The sequence below is a fragment of the Aspergillus nidulans genome, chromosome I, assembly GCF_000011425.1.
Source record: "Aspergillus nidulans FGSC A4 chromosome I".
NCBI lineage: Eukaryota > Fungi > Ascomycota > Eurotiomycetes > Eurotiales > Aspergillaceae > Aspergillus > Aspergillus nidulans.
Genome location: NC_066257.1, coordinates 2,826,553 through 2,839,470, shown reverse-complemented (window position 1 = coordinate 2,839,470; position 12,918 = coordinate 2,826,553). Strand labels below are relative to the sequence as shown.

The 12,918-nt window shown below is 50.6% G+C and overlaps 6 protein-coding genes across 6 annotated transcripts, besides 1 other annotated feature; 3 read left to right on the top strand and 3 right to left on the bottom strand.

Moving 5' to 3' along the window:
- Positions 1 to 12,918: part of a sequence feature (contig 1.112 1..353724(1)) that runs on past both edges of the window.
- Positions 1,605 to 2,979, bottom strand: ANIA_06699 (electron transfer flavoprotein subunit alpha/FixB family protein). Its single transcript, XM_050610983.1, has 3 exons — positions 2,600 to 2,979; positions 2,378 to 2,546; positions 1,605 to 2,323 (listed from the first exon to the last, which is right to left on the bottom strand). The coding sequence occupies exons 1-3, from the start codon at positions 2,900 to 2,902 to the stop codon at positions 1,746 to 1,748; spliced, it is 1,050 nt and encodes a 349-aa protein (XP_050467149.1). The 5' UTR covers positions 2,903 to 2,979; the 3' UTR covers positions 1,605 to 1,745.
- Positions 3,211 to 3,761, top strand: ANIA_10852 (uncharacterized protein). Its single transcript, XM_050610979.1, has one exon. It carries the CDS (start codon positions 3,296 to 3,298, stop codon positions 3,614 to 3,616), a length of 321 nt encoding a protein of 106 aa, XP_050467148.1. The 5' UTR covers positions 3,211 to 3,295; the 3' UTR covers positions 3,617 to 3,761.
- On the bottom strand, positions 3,211 to 4,594 carry ANIA_06698 (uncharacterized protein). Its single transcript, XM_659210.2, has 2 exons — positions 4,492 to 4,594; positions 3,211 to 4,433 (listed from the first exon to the last, which is right to left on the bottom strand). Exons 1-2 carry the CDS (start codon positions 4,558 to 4,560, stop codon positions 3,294 to 3,296), a joined length of 1,209 nt encoding a protein of 402 aa, XP_664302.1. The 5' UTR covers positions 4,561 to 4,594; the 3' UTR covers positions 3,211 to 3,293.
- On the bottom strand, positions 5,342 to 5,838 carry ANIA_11525 (uncharacterized protein; the record flags this gene model as incomplete). Its single annotated transcript, XM_050610973.1, has 3 exons — positions 5,342 to 5,395; positions 5,579 to 5,698; positions 5,818 to 5,838. The coding sequence occupies 3 exons, from the start codon at positions 5,836 to 5,838 to the stop codon at positions 5,342 to 5,344; spliced, it is 195 nt and encodes a 64-aa protein (XP_050467147.1).
- sun1 (SUN family protein UTH1) lies at positions 7,650 to 9,712 on the top strand. The gene is made up of 4 exons (XM_659209.2): positions 7,650 to 7,908; positions 8,101 to 8,956; positions 9,011 to 9,387; positions 9,442 to 9,712. The coding sequence occupies exons 2-4, from the start codon at positions 8,143 to 8,145 to the stop codon at positions 9,481 to 9,483; spliced, it is 1,233 nt and encodes a 410-aa protein (XP_664301.1). The 5' UTR covers positions 7,650 to 7,908; positions 8,101 to 8,142; the 3' UTR covers positions 9,484 to 9,712.
- fhdA (putative transcription factor Tos4) lies at positions 11,082 to 12,821 on the top strand (the record flags this gene model as incomplete). Its single annotated transcript, XM_659208.2, has 2 exons — positions 11,082 to 12,587; positions 12,635 to 12,821. 2 exons carry the CDS (start codon positions 11,082 to 11,084, stop codon positions 12,659 to 12,661), a joined length of 1,533 nt encoding a protein of 510 aa, XP_664300.1. The 3' UTR covers positions 12,662 to 12,821.

Below are 12,918 nucleotides of genomic sequence, written 5' to 3'. Positions count from 1 at the left end.
GGCGGCAACGAGCAAAGGCGTGCTCTACAGCTGGCTCATGGCATTCGCGTCCACCTCTTGTTTAGGAACACCCTAGACGTTTCGTACTCGCAAAACTATGAGCTTCACAAGGTAGAGCCATTGTTTCTTGACGATTCGCAGGATTTATGGTAGGATTCAGACATTGTCAGTCCAATCCTGGTGAGGCGAATGTTCGGAAACAATTGGTCCTGATCGACCCAGACCATTACGCGTCATCCATATCCAAAATCAGATATTTGATACACCCTTGACTCAAGCTCAAGTGGTTATTGCTTCGGTCAATCTGGAGCAGACCTGGGACCTGCCAGGACCTTTCTCACCAAAAACCCCCCACTATCTGGCGAGGAAAGTGTATGGACTATTCCGATGACAACCAGTGATCATATATATTCTGGTTCTTGTCTATACCAACTGCATCTCCCAGAGAAGCGACAGATCTAGTTATTAGTCATTAAATAGAGCTAACTAAGTGGTAGGCAAATCTTATTACCAGGTTCCAAGGATCAAAGGACGGTGATCTGGAAGAGGATCCGTCGACAGTGTCAGGAGTTTTGTACCCATTTGGATAACAACGATACGCAACGCACTGCGAAAACGAGCCCGGCTGCCGTTCCAAAGCGAAGAGGGCGATCTCGTGCTGAGCCGTTCTTCCTAGAACAAGACATCAAGGGGCATGACGTATCTTGGCGTCCGCCCTATGCTAGGGCTAAAGTATCCAATGATCACAGCGTTACGGAGTTTTCTGAGTGCTCTTCGAAATGACGCAAGGTGTTTTAAGTGTCCAACGCCACCTAGCCTGGGGCAGGCCTAAGGCCCGCTGCGCCCCATAAACCAACAAGTGTCTCTCGTGCCTCTTGCCCTACAAGAACAAAGCCATGACCTCCTAATTGTCATGGCCGAAACGTTCGAGGAGCAGAAATCCACCTGCACATTCATATCTACAAGATGATGAGCCGATGAGGTGGATAATTCTCTCTCTTGAGCCTGCTGCGGCCGTTAATCGTTGATTGGGTTGGAGTGTCCCTCAGGTATGCCTGATTCGCTACGAGATGGGATTCTCAGGAGGAATGAGGCTGTTGGGACCTAGTCTCTCTAGACTTAAATGCAATGAGGCTCTACTCATGCTAATGGCTACAGTGTTGATAGGCCTTACTTCAGTAGCATACTGAGCTGTCGTAGGGTACTCAACTACCGCTATAACTGAAGGACTTAAGGGACGGAACGGACAGGATCTAACCAACACCCCCAAAAAAGATAAAAAGAAGAAAAGAAAGAAAAGAATGAGAGGGGCCAAGGTCCCTTTCCCAACTTCCCCACTATATTCGATCATTTGTTACAGTAGTACTATGTAGGCTGACTAGAGTGGCAGTGGCATGTTACTCATGCGAACTATGGTATATGGGCCATGTGGCTGACTCGGCCGTAGACTGTTCCCTTTTAACTCAATTAAGTCTTAAGTCTTAGACAGCTGCAATCGTCCGTGACGTAGACACGATTAGCCCCAAGCGTTACCACTAACTCTTGGTGTAAGAGGTCGAAGATGTCGGTAGCCATGATAAAGTCTGAGAGAACAGCAGTTGAATGGATCATAAATTTACCCTGGTCTAGATATGTCCGACCGGTAGGCCGTTGAAAGCATGGTATGTATACAAATCAAATCAAATCAAATCAAGCTCATTAACGATGTCAATCAAAACTCCCAGTGATTCCTGAACCCGTCAAAGTTAAGCATTCTTAACCTTCTCTGTCAACTCGGGCACTTTCTCAAACAAATCCCCGACGAGTCCAACATCGGCAACCTGGAAGATCGGCGCATCCGCATCCTTGTTGATTGCCGCAATGACCTTACTATCCTTCATACCGGCCAAGTGCTGAATCGCCCCACTGATTCCCACGCTCAGGTACAGCTGCGGCGCAACATTCTTTCCCGTCTGTCCAACCTGCAGACTATTATCCGCGAACCCAGAGTCCACGGCCGCACGGGAAGCACCAATTGCAGCACCGAGGGAATCAGCAAGAGGGATCATGATGCGGTCGAATTCCTCCTTTGATTTGAGGCCACGGCCGCCAGAGACGACGCGGGGGGCTGTTGCTAGGTCGGGGCGTTCGGACTTCGAGAGCTCTTCGGAGACCCATTCGGTTTGGGCGGGGGCGTTGGGGTCCGTTCCGTCTGTTATGGAGGCGTTGCCGCCAGTGGCTTCGGCATCTTGGAAGGCGGTGCCGCGCACTGTGATGACTTTGATGGGGTCGGTCGACTGCACGGTTAGAATTGCGTTGCCCGCATAGATGGGGCGGACGAATGCTATAACACTTTGTTAACTTTCACAATGGCGACAGAAGTGGTTCAGCAACATACTATCTTCACTCTCGATGGCGGTAATATCCGAGACTTGCTGAACGTCCAAGAGTGCAGCAACGCGTGGGAGCAGACTCTTGCCGAAGGCAGAGTGGCCGGCGATGATATGTGTGTATTCGCCCTTCTTGATATTTTCGACGAGGAGCGGGGCGTAGTTCTCCGGGAGACCCTATAACAAATAAGCATCTACCTTCTGTTCATACTGAGTCAGAAAGTTTATACCTTCTCATACGCCTCGTTCTCAACCGCAACAACCTTCTCGACACCCTTGTACTTAGCCGCCTCAGCCGCCGAGGTAGCCTTCACACCAGCACCTGCCACAAACGCCGTAACGGGCCCGCCCAATTTCAGGGCCGCGGCGATAGCCGACACGGATGAGCTCTGGAGCTTGCCATCGCGCTGTTCGAGGACCGCGAGGGTGGAGAGGAGGCGGGCGAGCGCAGACTGGTTGAAGACGAAGGACCGGGAAGGGGCGAATTGGGCGCGCGCGGCGCGGAGCACGGAGGTGCGGGCTGCAAAGACCATTTCGAATAGTTTGCTTGCCTTTTTGCGGGCTGTGTGCAAGCAAGAAAGAGTACGCTGTCTGGTGGGTGAGGGGAGGAGAGTTGCAACAGTGATGAAAGTTTGGAGGTCCGGTAGCGGGACGGTGGCTATCGTCGGAGCGCCAAGTGCCCGCAGATCGGCGGATGGCCTCGGTTATTAGGCGGATCTTCTAAGGGCGACTCGGCTTACTCTCTATACACGAATCACATTAGGATTGAAGATGCCGAGGATCATAAGTCTAGAGATGTCTGCGGAATACTACCAGTGATGGTCCAACGATACTCTATCAATGCATTTTCCGAAACCAGTCACCATAGGATTATAGTAAGAACAATACAAGCGAAACCTCAAGTGAACTCCGTAATTGTAGAACCTATGAAAGGGACTTTTTCTTCTTTTTCGCGGGGCCAGTCGATACTTTCAGAGCCGCCGCCTCTCCGTCTTTCAACGCTTGAGCTTTCTGCTTCTCGAGCTTCTCCTTGCGCGCCGCCAGCGATGAGGCCTCCTCGTCATCGTCGGCTGTCTTCTGCTTCCGAGACTTCTTGTTGCTCCCTTCTAGGAGTTTCTGCTCGCCCTCACCCTCGATCTGCTTCCGCTTCTTGTTCTTGCCGTCGGCCTCTCCATCTTCAATGGTCTCCACGACATCGGTCTCCTCCACCCACAGCTCGCTCGCCAACCAGATCGGCAGAGCCATAGTGTTGGCACCCTTGATGTGAAGCGCCTTGATATTCCGCCACCCCTTTGTAACAAACTTGTCCGTCAACCCCTTCACCACAGCCTCAATGTTCTCAGACAGCTGCTCAGGTGTGAAGTTCGACGACCCAACCCGGATAGCCGCGGTCGTAGCCGGAGCAAGATGTACGGGCGCAGAGTTTAGGGCCTTCTCGATCTCCTTCGCGACAATTGCCGTGCTCGCGAACAAACTGACCTTATTCTCATCGTCCTTCTGATTCTGCTGCTGCTTCGGATCTTTCTTCACCCTCTTCCCATCCACCTTTTCAATCTGCGCAAGCTTCACGGGGATTGGCCGCTTGCTAGATTTGTAGAACACTTTGCCCAGCGTATTGACCAGACGCATGACAATCCGATCATCAGCCAGAAAGACATCATGCTCGGAGAGTAGTTGCCTCCGGCTCTCAAAGCTCTTGTATCGGTCCTTCAACTTCGAATAACCAATCACCTTCTCAATGCGCGACGAGAGATGCTCGGGAAACGATGGGTCGGAAACAATGTTCTTCACAGAGCGTTGAGGGTCCGCGGTGATTAAGCAAATGCTGAGCGCCGGCGACGCATTCAGCGAATGTGGAATACTGATTTTGCCAGGCTTCAATCTGTTCTTGTCGACAACGTGCTTCTTCGTTGTGAGCACGAGCCAGACGGCTTCGTTATGGATAGGCGTATCTTCGGCATCGGAGTCATTGTCGCCAATCAAAGTCTTCTTGGCCGCAGTCGCTTCCCGCTCGCTCTGTTTCGATTTGATGTGTTTCAGAAGCGCAGTTGAAGCTCTCGAGACCTAGAGGGTAAGAGTTAGGCACTGTATGAACGTTTTCCTGGCAGATTATGGCGTGTACCTGGCTCTTCTCAAGTTGATAAGGAGTCCCATTTTCCACCTTTGTGGTGAGCGCTGTAGATGACCCCATTTTGACTTTTCTGAGGCGCTGTTCTAATTCAGACAATTTCTACCGGCCTGAAAATCCGCGATATCGACCGATAAAAAAAAAGTCGGATCTCAGAAAGCGGTGAGAGTTTCTGCCTGTCATTGATTAGTCACTATTGTGGTCATGTGATCTTAGTATGTATTATCAGAGGATGGATTGCAGACTACGAGTATCATGTATTGAGCATCTATTGTACGGGTCAGTGGAAGAATTGCTGCGGTTCTCTATTTCCTGGTCGCTTGACTACTGGTTAGATCTCATGCATAAATCTTCCGCTATTTCGTCGAGATGTACCTGGTGACCAATATATATATAATTGGAGGCAAACAACGCATCCAGAATCGCTACTTCGTTTCGAAGAATGGGAAAGCGTGTCACTTTTATCTAGACCTTTGAATATGCGATTCAAGCTACCGACGACAATAAGAGTCAGATTCATTTAGCTGTGCGTAGACCCAGGTCATGGCTCCTCATGGACCAACGGGGATCATAATGCTGAAAGTAACTATATCTGAGCCGCTTAGTATTTGAATAGGCTTAGCAGGTCAGCCTGGTCGATATCTTTGTTATTTAATGCTTTGTAACCTATTTGCTCCAGAGATATAGATAGGGAACATGCGGGATATACCGACTCGGAAGAGATTTTGGTAATTCAATGACACGATCACTGATAGTAGTATCAATCTAGCCGGTGAGAATCAATAGTTTAATATAACGCTGTGCAGCATACGTAAGCACGCGGCACACTTTAATCCACGTGTATCTAGATGCGCGCGAGGCAGTATGCACATGGAGGGGCCAATTCAAGCCAAAGAGTCTATGTCGTACCGTAGTATGTAGACAATCGAATGAGCCGAATGTTATATAAAAACCCCGCAAACTAGCGAAGTAATCTCCGGAGTCCTGGCAGACTTATGGGACCAAAGATGACAATAGGAAACACGGCGCATGGACCAAGCCCGTTGCCACGATAACTCCAAGTCCCAATCCCAATACGTACTGGCAACGGAGGGGCTTCGAAAGCTTGTTCAAATGCCGAATATACGCTCGCGGAAATGATGGACGATGCTGCGGACTGAGTGGATAGCGATCTTCGTGGTCGAGGGCCTCGAGTCTTGCACTAAATTGTTCTTCATTTAATATTTGTAGTCAGGAGCCAAAAAAGTGCCTCTACGGAGATCCAAGTCGTCAAGTTCATCAATACTGCCTGAGATGCTTGCGGCAAGCCGTGCTACTTACACCTGTGGTACGGAGAGTCATATAGAAAGACACGTAACTAGTTTGTAGTTGTCAACCTGGATATATCATATCAGTGTTATTATGTTAGTTTAGCCCGTATCATCTTTGCAAAGACAGTGCCCCTCCAGATCGCTGACGCCTTGATTTCGGTTGACATTGAAAGTCTGCATGGGTTTATTAGGCGGCGCTTGCAGCCCACTGTTCCTGATGCATAAGTCTGACTAAGCTTAGGTTAGATCATCCTGCATAGTTACTTAGGACTCCTCTGTCACTATTCAGCCTTGATCTGAGTTGCGAGCAAACATGCTGATTGCCAATCATCGAGTCGTCGGAAACCACGGCTCGCACGTCTGTTGCACGACTAGGATCCAATCTTCTGTGATTGAGACTGTGTCGGCACTGTGTCTGCCGCCTGTATTGTTCTGACCAGAATTCAGAATCGAATTTCAGAATGGCTAAATACGGGGTAGATTTCGTACAGATACAATACCGACCTTGCAGAGGAGAAGAGGCTCGGCTTTTATACCCTGCAACGTTGGAGCAGAACCGGCTGCTAAGGCCCACATAACCTGCATAAGACCGGGGCTCCTCACAGGCTGCTTTGTTTCAGAAAACGCTGGGGTTAAGGGCGAAATGCCAGAACTCAACCGAGTTCGCTTGACTCATTGCCTGTTCATGAAGAAACATCCATGATCCGCTTACCTGCGAGCAGATTCTGGGGCTAGTTCCCGAGTGCCGCCAAACCCATTACTATCGTCATCTGTGTGCGCAGGGACCAAGCCATGTTTCAGCTTAACAAATGTTCCACAGATGTTATTCTTGCAGCATCTCAAACGAGATTGTATTGATCGCAACTGTGTGGCTGATGTCATGCACACAGTCGAGTTTAATATAATTATCTAGACGGGGACGGAATCGAAGTTGGGGGAGTAATGAAAAGGCCAGTCAAATTCAATATGATTGGCTTGCCCCTTAAGCGGAAGGACAAGGAAGTCAATTCTCCACAGCAGAGCCTCGAATCAAGCTCTGATTGGCTGTACTCGTGCATGTGCTAATTTCGGCACTGCCAAGCTCAGGAACAGACGGCAGTGTCCATCAGTTGCCAGTTAGGGACAGAGGGGGCTCACGATAGTTGGCGAGAACGCGGTCTTGGTAACGATGGCCAGAGTCCAGACGTGGTCCCAGGGCACCGTGAAGCTGATCTGATGGACTCGAGAAAAATTTGCAGATGATATGCCTAATTTGAGCGCCAAATGTCGCTAATCGCATCCTCTGGGATCTCCCGAACGGCGAAAATGGAAAAACAAACAAACTACAGTGGGTGGCCACGTCGCCCCCCCACTTGCGACTGCAAATAATCAGCGATGTACGCATGGTTCCATGGGTAGTGCTGCTGAAGATAATCTGGGTTATACCTACCATGGTAAGCCGCCAGTGTTCCTGGCTCAACCACGGACAGACGCGTTGTTGACTGAACCGCGGCAGGTACTGTCAGGGGCAGCCAAAATGGCGTTCTCCTCCCATTCTCTGTCGTAGTATCAAGTACTCCGTAAGGGAAATAGGATTGACATGACAGGCCTTAAGACCAAGACCATGTCTCGAATCTCGCAGTGGAACCCCTGAATTAACTGGCCAGGGTTAGCGGGGGCGTGCTGATTGTCATTCGCCGTCTGCCGGGGCCGCACGCAACGCCGCTCTGAGCCTACCGACTGACTCTTTCCCCCTGGCCTCTCTGGGCTCTGGCCAATTCAGTCCCTTCTCGCTCCATTAAGGTTCGCTCTCCTTTCCCTAAAACCTCCCTTCCTCCTTCTTCCTCTTTAGCCTCCCTCTCCCTCTCTTCAGAGCGCTTCTCTCCAAAACCCCCCGGCTGTCGTCCGTCATCGAGTTTTCCTGTCCGACCAGAGAGACTTGTTTCTCTGCGCACATTCTTTTGGAAACCTCCTTTCTTTTCTGAATACCGCTCCTTCGCATATCGGCTTCCTATCCGCATTCTTTCGCCCCGTCGAATCTCGGTCCCTTCCGCCTGTCATTTCAATTCGTGTACAGCACTATATTCGGAACGAACGCGCGACCGGGTTGCCGTCAATCGATGTACGTCAATCTTTTCCAGATTCCAGTAATATATCCTCGTGCATTTTTGTCCACTGAGTCGCTGGTTCTAGCGGCTGCCGACACTCGACTCCACACCCATTTGTGTTCCCCCCCTGGACCATCGCAAGCACATTGACCTGCGGGTGATATTGGGATTGTCAGAAGAGAAGTTGGATTACTGACTGCATTCAGCGAATTGATTAGATATATTGTCATTTCCGCGATCTATACAAGATGAAGTACTCTTTCGCCCTCACCCTGGCCACCGCTGGGTCCATGGCTGCTGCCGCCCAGCACCAGCACGGTCACCACCACCAACACAGCAAGCGTGAAGTCGTCACGGTTGATGGTCCCACTGTCGTCAAATACATGCTTGATAACCAACTCATCAGCGCCGAGAAAGTGTGCGAGGGTATCACCGACGGCACCTTGGCCTGGGCTAACGGCCAGCCTCCTTCTGATCCTTGCCAGGCTTCCTCGACCACCAGCACTGAAGCCTACACCCCTACTGCTACCGCTGCGAAGTTCATTGAGACTGAGGCCTCTTCCTCTACTGCGACCTCTACATCCACTACCGTGAGCGTGCCCTCGAGCACCACTTCTCAGCCGGCCGCCAGCTCCTCCAGTGCTTCCACTGCCACTGGATTGGATGCTCCCTTCCCCGATGGTGAGCTTGACTGCAGCACTTTCCCCTCGGACTACGGTGCCGTGCCTCTCGACTACCTTGGTCTTGACGGCTGGTCTGGTATCCAGTATGTGACCCTGGTTGGCGAGATTATAAGCGACATCATCACCGCCGTCACCGGTGACAGCTGCACTAGCGGAGCCATGTGCTCGTACGCTTGCCCACCTGGTTACCAGAAGTCTCAGTGGCCCTCTACCCAGGGCTCCACTGGCCAGTCCGTTGGTGGTCTTCAGTGCAAGTTCGGCAAGCTGTACCTGACCAACCCTGACCTTTCCGACAAGCTTTGCATTAAGGGTGTTGGTGGTGTCAAGGCCAAGAACACTCTGAGCGACCACGTTGCTGTGTGCCGTACTGACTATCCTGGTGAGTGATACCCGTCAGCAAATGCGAGTTGTGCTTATGGCTAACCATAAACAGGAACCGAATCTGAGACTATCCCCATCAGCCTTAACAGTGGCGAGACCAAGGAAGTGACTTGCCCTGATGGTGCCACCTACTACAAGTGGGAGGGCAAGACCACTTCTGCTCAGTACTATGTCAACCCTGCCGGTACCTCGCAGGAGGAGGGTTGCCAATGGGGTGATGGCAGCAAGCCCATCGGCAACTGGGCCCCGATCAACCTTGGTGTTGGCGAGAACAACGGCAAATGGCTTTCTATCTTCCAGAACTCTCCCACCACCACCGAGAAGCTCGACTTTAACATCAAGATCCAGGGTGACAACCTTAGCGGTTCCTGCAAATACGAAGATGGCTCCTTCATCTCTGACACTGGCTCCAACGACTCTGGCTGCACGGTAAGCTTTCATGATCTGATTCGTCCACTGAAACTGAGGCTAAATTATTTACAGGTGCAAGTTATGTCCGGTGACGCTACCTTCGTCTTCTACTAGACTGGTTGAGGGCCCGTTCTCGTTATCGGTGCGCTCAGTGTTGGATGACCCTATACGTTCAGGCAAACCTGCAAATAGAATACCTTTCGTGCCTGTTCGCTATTGATTATGTCCGCCTTCATCTTGCATTCTTGTATCTTAGTATATTGTCCCATATGATTTGAAACCGTTATTGCTCATTTTCTCTCCCATTCTCTCTCCGCGGGGCTTGGGGTGTATGTGCTTAATTATTTTCTGCTGTCAAGTAACATTGACTTCCTCTTTTCATGTATACCCTTGTCATCGTCTTTGATATAGGAGGTTATTTGCAACTTGTACTTCGTAAACCGTCAATAAGTTGTTCATTGCTTGTTGATGATTCGCTGCAGTAGTTCGTTCGTAAAAGAGGGAAAACACCTAACTTTAGGTTTGCTACATTAGGTTACAGGAGACCTCGAACGTTCAAGCTGGTGGCTTCAAGATCTCGAAGCCTTAGAAGTGGGTCTACCATGAGCCTTGAAATGACGACATACGGAATGTTAAGTACTGCGTAGTATAGAATGAATGCAATGGCTGGCATTGGGGCTAGCGCCTGTCTTTGCCGAGGACTGCATCGGAGGATTTATGATCATTTATTGGCGAGCAGCCTCATTCTCGCCCCGGGGCGTCGGATTTTTAGATTGGCTGGTTTTGACCGGTAACTTACCTCAGTCACAGCGCGTCGCGTCGGTAAATCTATACAGCCCGTGACAATCACAGCCGGCACTACTGTACTATCGACAAGGCATAGCCCAACAGAAACCTGGCGTACTTGATTGTACATAACAGAATTAATGATGTTCCCGCACTTTCCTAGCCTAGGCTCGGCTTGCAAGAATAGAGACCAGAAACTGCCTTTTTTTTTTTTATGCAAAGGGATAATATGAAGCCAATCACAAACCCAATTTATTTATGCAGCGGCACATGGCGCTAACTATGCACGGACCATGCTCAAGAAACGCGCACACGTGATTTGGCGTGAGTCACGGGATCTCGAACCAGAAAACGCGAGATCTGACTCGACGCGCTTGCTAAGCTCTACAGGATACCCAAATTGTAAAAAAGGAGCGTAGGTGGTGGCCATTTCAAAAAATTGTCTCTACTATTCTGTTCTATCATATACATGCAGTGAAATGCATAGTTCCTGATGGTCACGCTGTGGGATGCGCGAGGTGAAGGTGGAGCAGGGCCGGCGCCTATCGAACGCGTCTCGATTTCTCGAGGTTGTAAGCGTGCATTTCCGCGCTGCCAGTTCCGCCAGGGCATTCTCATTCCACTACGCACCAACTCTCTCCTTTTTTAACCCCCAGTGCTCTTTTCGTTCCTTTCCGTAGATTCGTTCTCGTGTCTTACTCCCCAACCTCCTAGTCGCCATTTCGCGGAGGGAAGCTTCAGGGCTCTTCCTTCTTCGTCTTCACCAGTACCAGCTTCCCGTCCTGTCTCTCCCTCTGCTTCCTTTTCCCTCTCGTGAAAGAATAGAGCCCCTGCCGTGCCTCGACGCGAATAATTGAACCTCTTACTCTTCTTACTTTAGAGCTGCTCAGGAATAACAGTTCGCGCTTCAGACGTGTCATTCACAAATGGAGTCGTCTCCCCCGAGGAGCTGTTCGGTTGCTCCTGTGGCAGGTGTGAAGCGTCCAGCGTCCTTGTTGCCCGCGTTTGAGCCATTGAGCTCGTCTCCGTCTCTTCCTCGACCACAGAAACGTGTAGCACGCGACGATGACCGTGCCATTTCAACTTATCCCACCCCCGTCCCGACGTCGTCGACCCATATCATGTCGTCCTCGCCTCCAAGGATGCCAACATCATCTCGCCGTAACCTGACCTCAACACTCTCAGAACGAGCCCCTCTCTCTACAGTTCCTACGTTGATGCTCCCCGAAACCGGCGAGCCAATTATGATGGGACGGTCCAGCCTTTCATGTCAGTACCAGCTTGCTGCCAACCGCATGATCTCGAGGGTGCACGTCAAGGCCACCTACAAACCGGCTCCTAACCCGTTCGACCGAGATAGGGTGGAGATAATGTGCCTAGGGTGGAATGGACTTAAACTTCACTGCCAAGGAAAGACGTATACGCTGGCCAAGGGAAAGACGTTCACGTCGGACATCAAGGACGCTGATATCATGATCGATGTTTCCGAGAGCCGCGTTTTGGTCCAATGGCCGCGTGGTGATAGGAAGGAAGACGTGTCGACCGACTCGGAGCAAACCTGGGAGGAGACAACGCCAACGCGCAAGAAGCAAACTCACCGCAGCCTGCAGGATAGTCCAGGTGCTGAACGCCAGCGCCTCGCGTCCCCGGTCTCCCCATCTCCCGCTGTCAAGTCCATGATCCCTCCGTCGTCTCCACTATTCACTCCGACTCGCTCTCGTAACGCGGTTGTCGTGTATGAAGATGAAGCTTCACCTGTTCGCCTCCTTCACTCGGATGACGCGTTGAAGCCGTCTTCCAGTGTTGCATCTCTTTTGCAGAGCTCGCAATCTAGTGATCTAAGTGACCTGAGTAAGCCTGACGATTTGTCAGACCATGACGAAGAAAACGACCCAATCATTCATTCTTTCGGGCCTTTTGGCGATAACCTGCTTCCTCGCATGGCCTCGTTTTCTGCTGATGAATCCCCACTTCGGCCCACTCGGCCCCGTGCACATCTCCAGCCTACATCTCCAAAACAGCCTTCAAAGCCAGTGGAACATTCTCAGGAGGAGGAGGAGAAGAAGAAGAAGAAGAAGACAGCTGTTATCAATGAAGACGCGGAGCACGTCCAAAATCACGCCGTCAACCAACTGGCTTTCTCACGTCTGTCATCCACGCCTTTTTCTACCATCCTTGACAACCTTCCCTCTTCCATCTGGAAGGCAGACAACCACTCGCGCCACGGGCCTTCAAGAGAAGAGATTCGGGTAATCTTGGATTCCACAAAGTGTATCGGCAAAGTTGCGCGTGAAGGCAAGGATGCTGCCGGAAAGCCACTTGAAGCCGAATACTATTACATTCCTGACTTCGATGACGATGTTATGCGTCGTGAAGCCGTCGTCACAGACCTGCGAAAACCCGGCCTTAGAAACTGTCGAAAGCAACATAAGGTTTGTCTCTCATTCAGACTTGGCCATGACTGTACTAACCTGAGCAGCAATATTTTTGGCGGAAACCGAAATGAATATGAAACAGTTCAACTAATACCCCGACATATGATTCTGTTCTCAGTACATACTTAACTTGGTTCTTTTTTTTTTTTCTCGATCTCTTCTGTGTTCCTCTCCCGAGGACTGCATAGCGTGGCGTGGCATACCCAGTCTGACTTTTATTACGTTTTTGAATGAAGGTGTATGATGTATGGAGGTCTAGGTCGCTCTCTCGTTCACTAGTCACCTTGCTGCCAGAGATGCCTTCTGCTTTCTGCGATGCTGGGTTATT

What these genes read in the sequence shown, in the direction of transcription:
- ANIA_06698 (XM_659210.2), bottom strand. Translation starts at nt 4,560, where the DNA reads ATGGGGTCATCTACAGCGCTCACCACAAAGGTGGAAAATGGGACTCCT. An exon ending in ATCAACTTGAGAAGAGCCAG is followed by an intron (nt 4,434 to 4,491) that starts GTACACGCCATA and finishes CTTACCCTCTAG; the next exon opens with GTCTCGAGAGCTTCAACTGC.
- ANIA_10852 (XM_050610979.1), top strand. Translation starts at nt 3,296, where the DNA reads ATGAAAGGGACTTTTTCTTCTTTTTCGCGGGGCCAGTCGATACTTTCA.
- ANIA_06699 (XM_050610983.1), bottom strand. Translation starts at nt 2,902, where the DNA reads ATGGTCTTTGCAGCCCGCACCTCCGTGCTCCGCGCCGCGCGCGCCCAA. An exon ending in AGAACGAGGCGTATGAGAAG is followed by an intron (nt 2,547 to 2,599) that starts GTATAAACTTTC and finishes TATTTGTTATAG; the next exon opens with GGTCTCCCGGAGAACTACGC. An exon ending in CGCCATCGAGAGTGAAGATA is followed by an intron (nt 2,324 to 2,377) that starts GTATGTTGCTGA and finishes AAAGTGTTATAG; the next exon opens with CATTCGTCCGCCCCATCTAT.
- sun1 (XM_659209.2), top strand. Translation starts at nt 8,143, where the DNA reads ATGAAGTACTCTTTCGCCCTCACCCTGGCCACCGCTGGGTCCATGGCT. An exon ending in GTGCCGTACTGACTATCCTG is followed by an intron (nt 8,957 to 9,010) that starts GTGAGTGATACC and finishes AACCATAAACAG; the next exon opens with GAACCGAATCTGAGACTATC. An exon ending in CCAACGACTCTGGCTGCACG is followed by an intron (nt 9,388 to 9,441) that starts GTAAGCTTTCAT and finishes AATTATTTACAG; the next exon opens with GTGCAAGTTATGTCCGGTGA.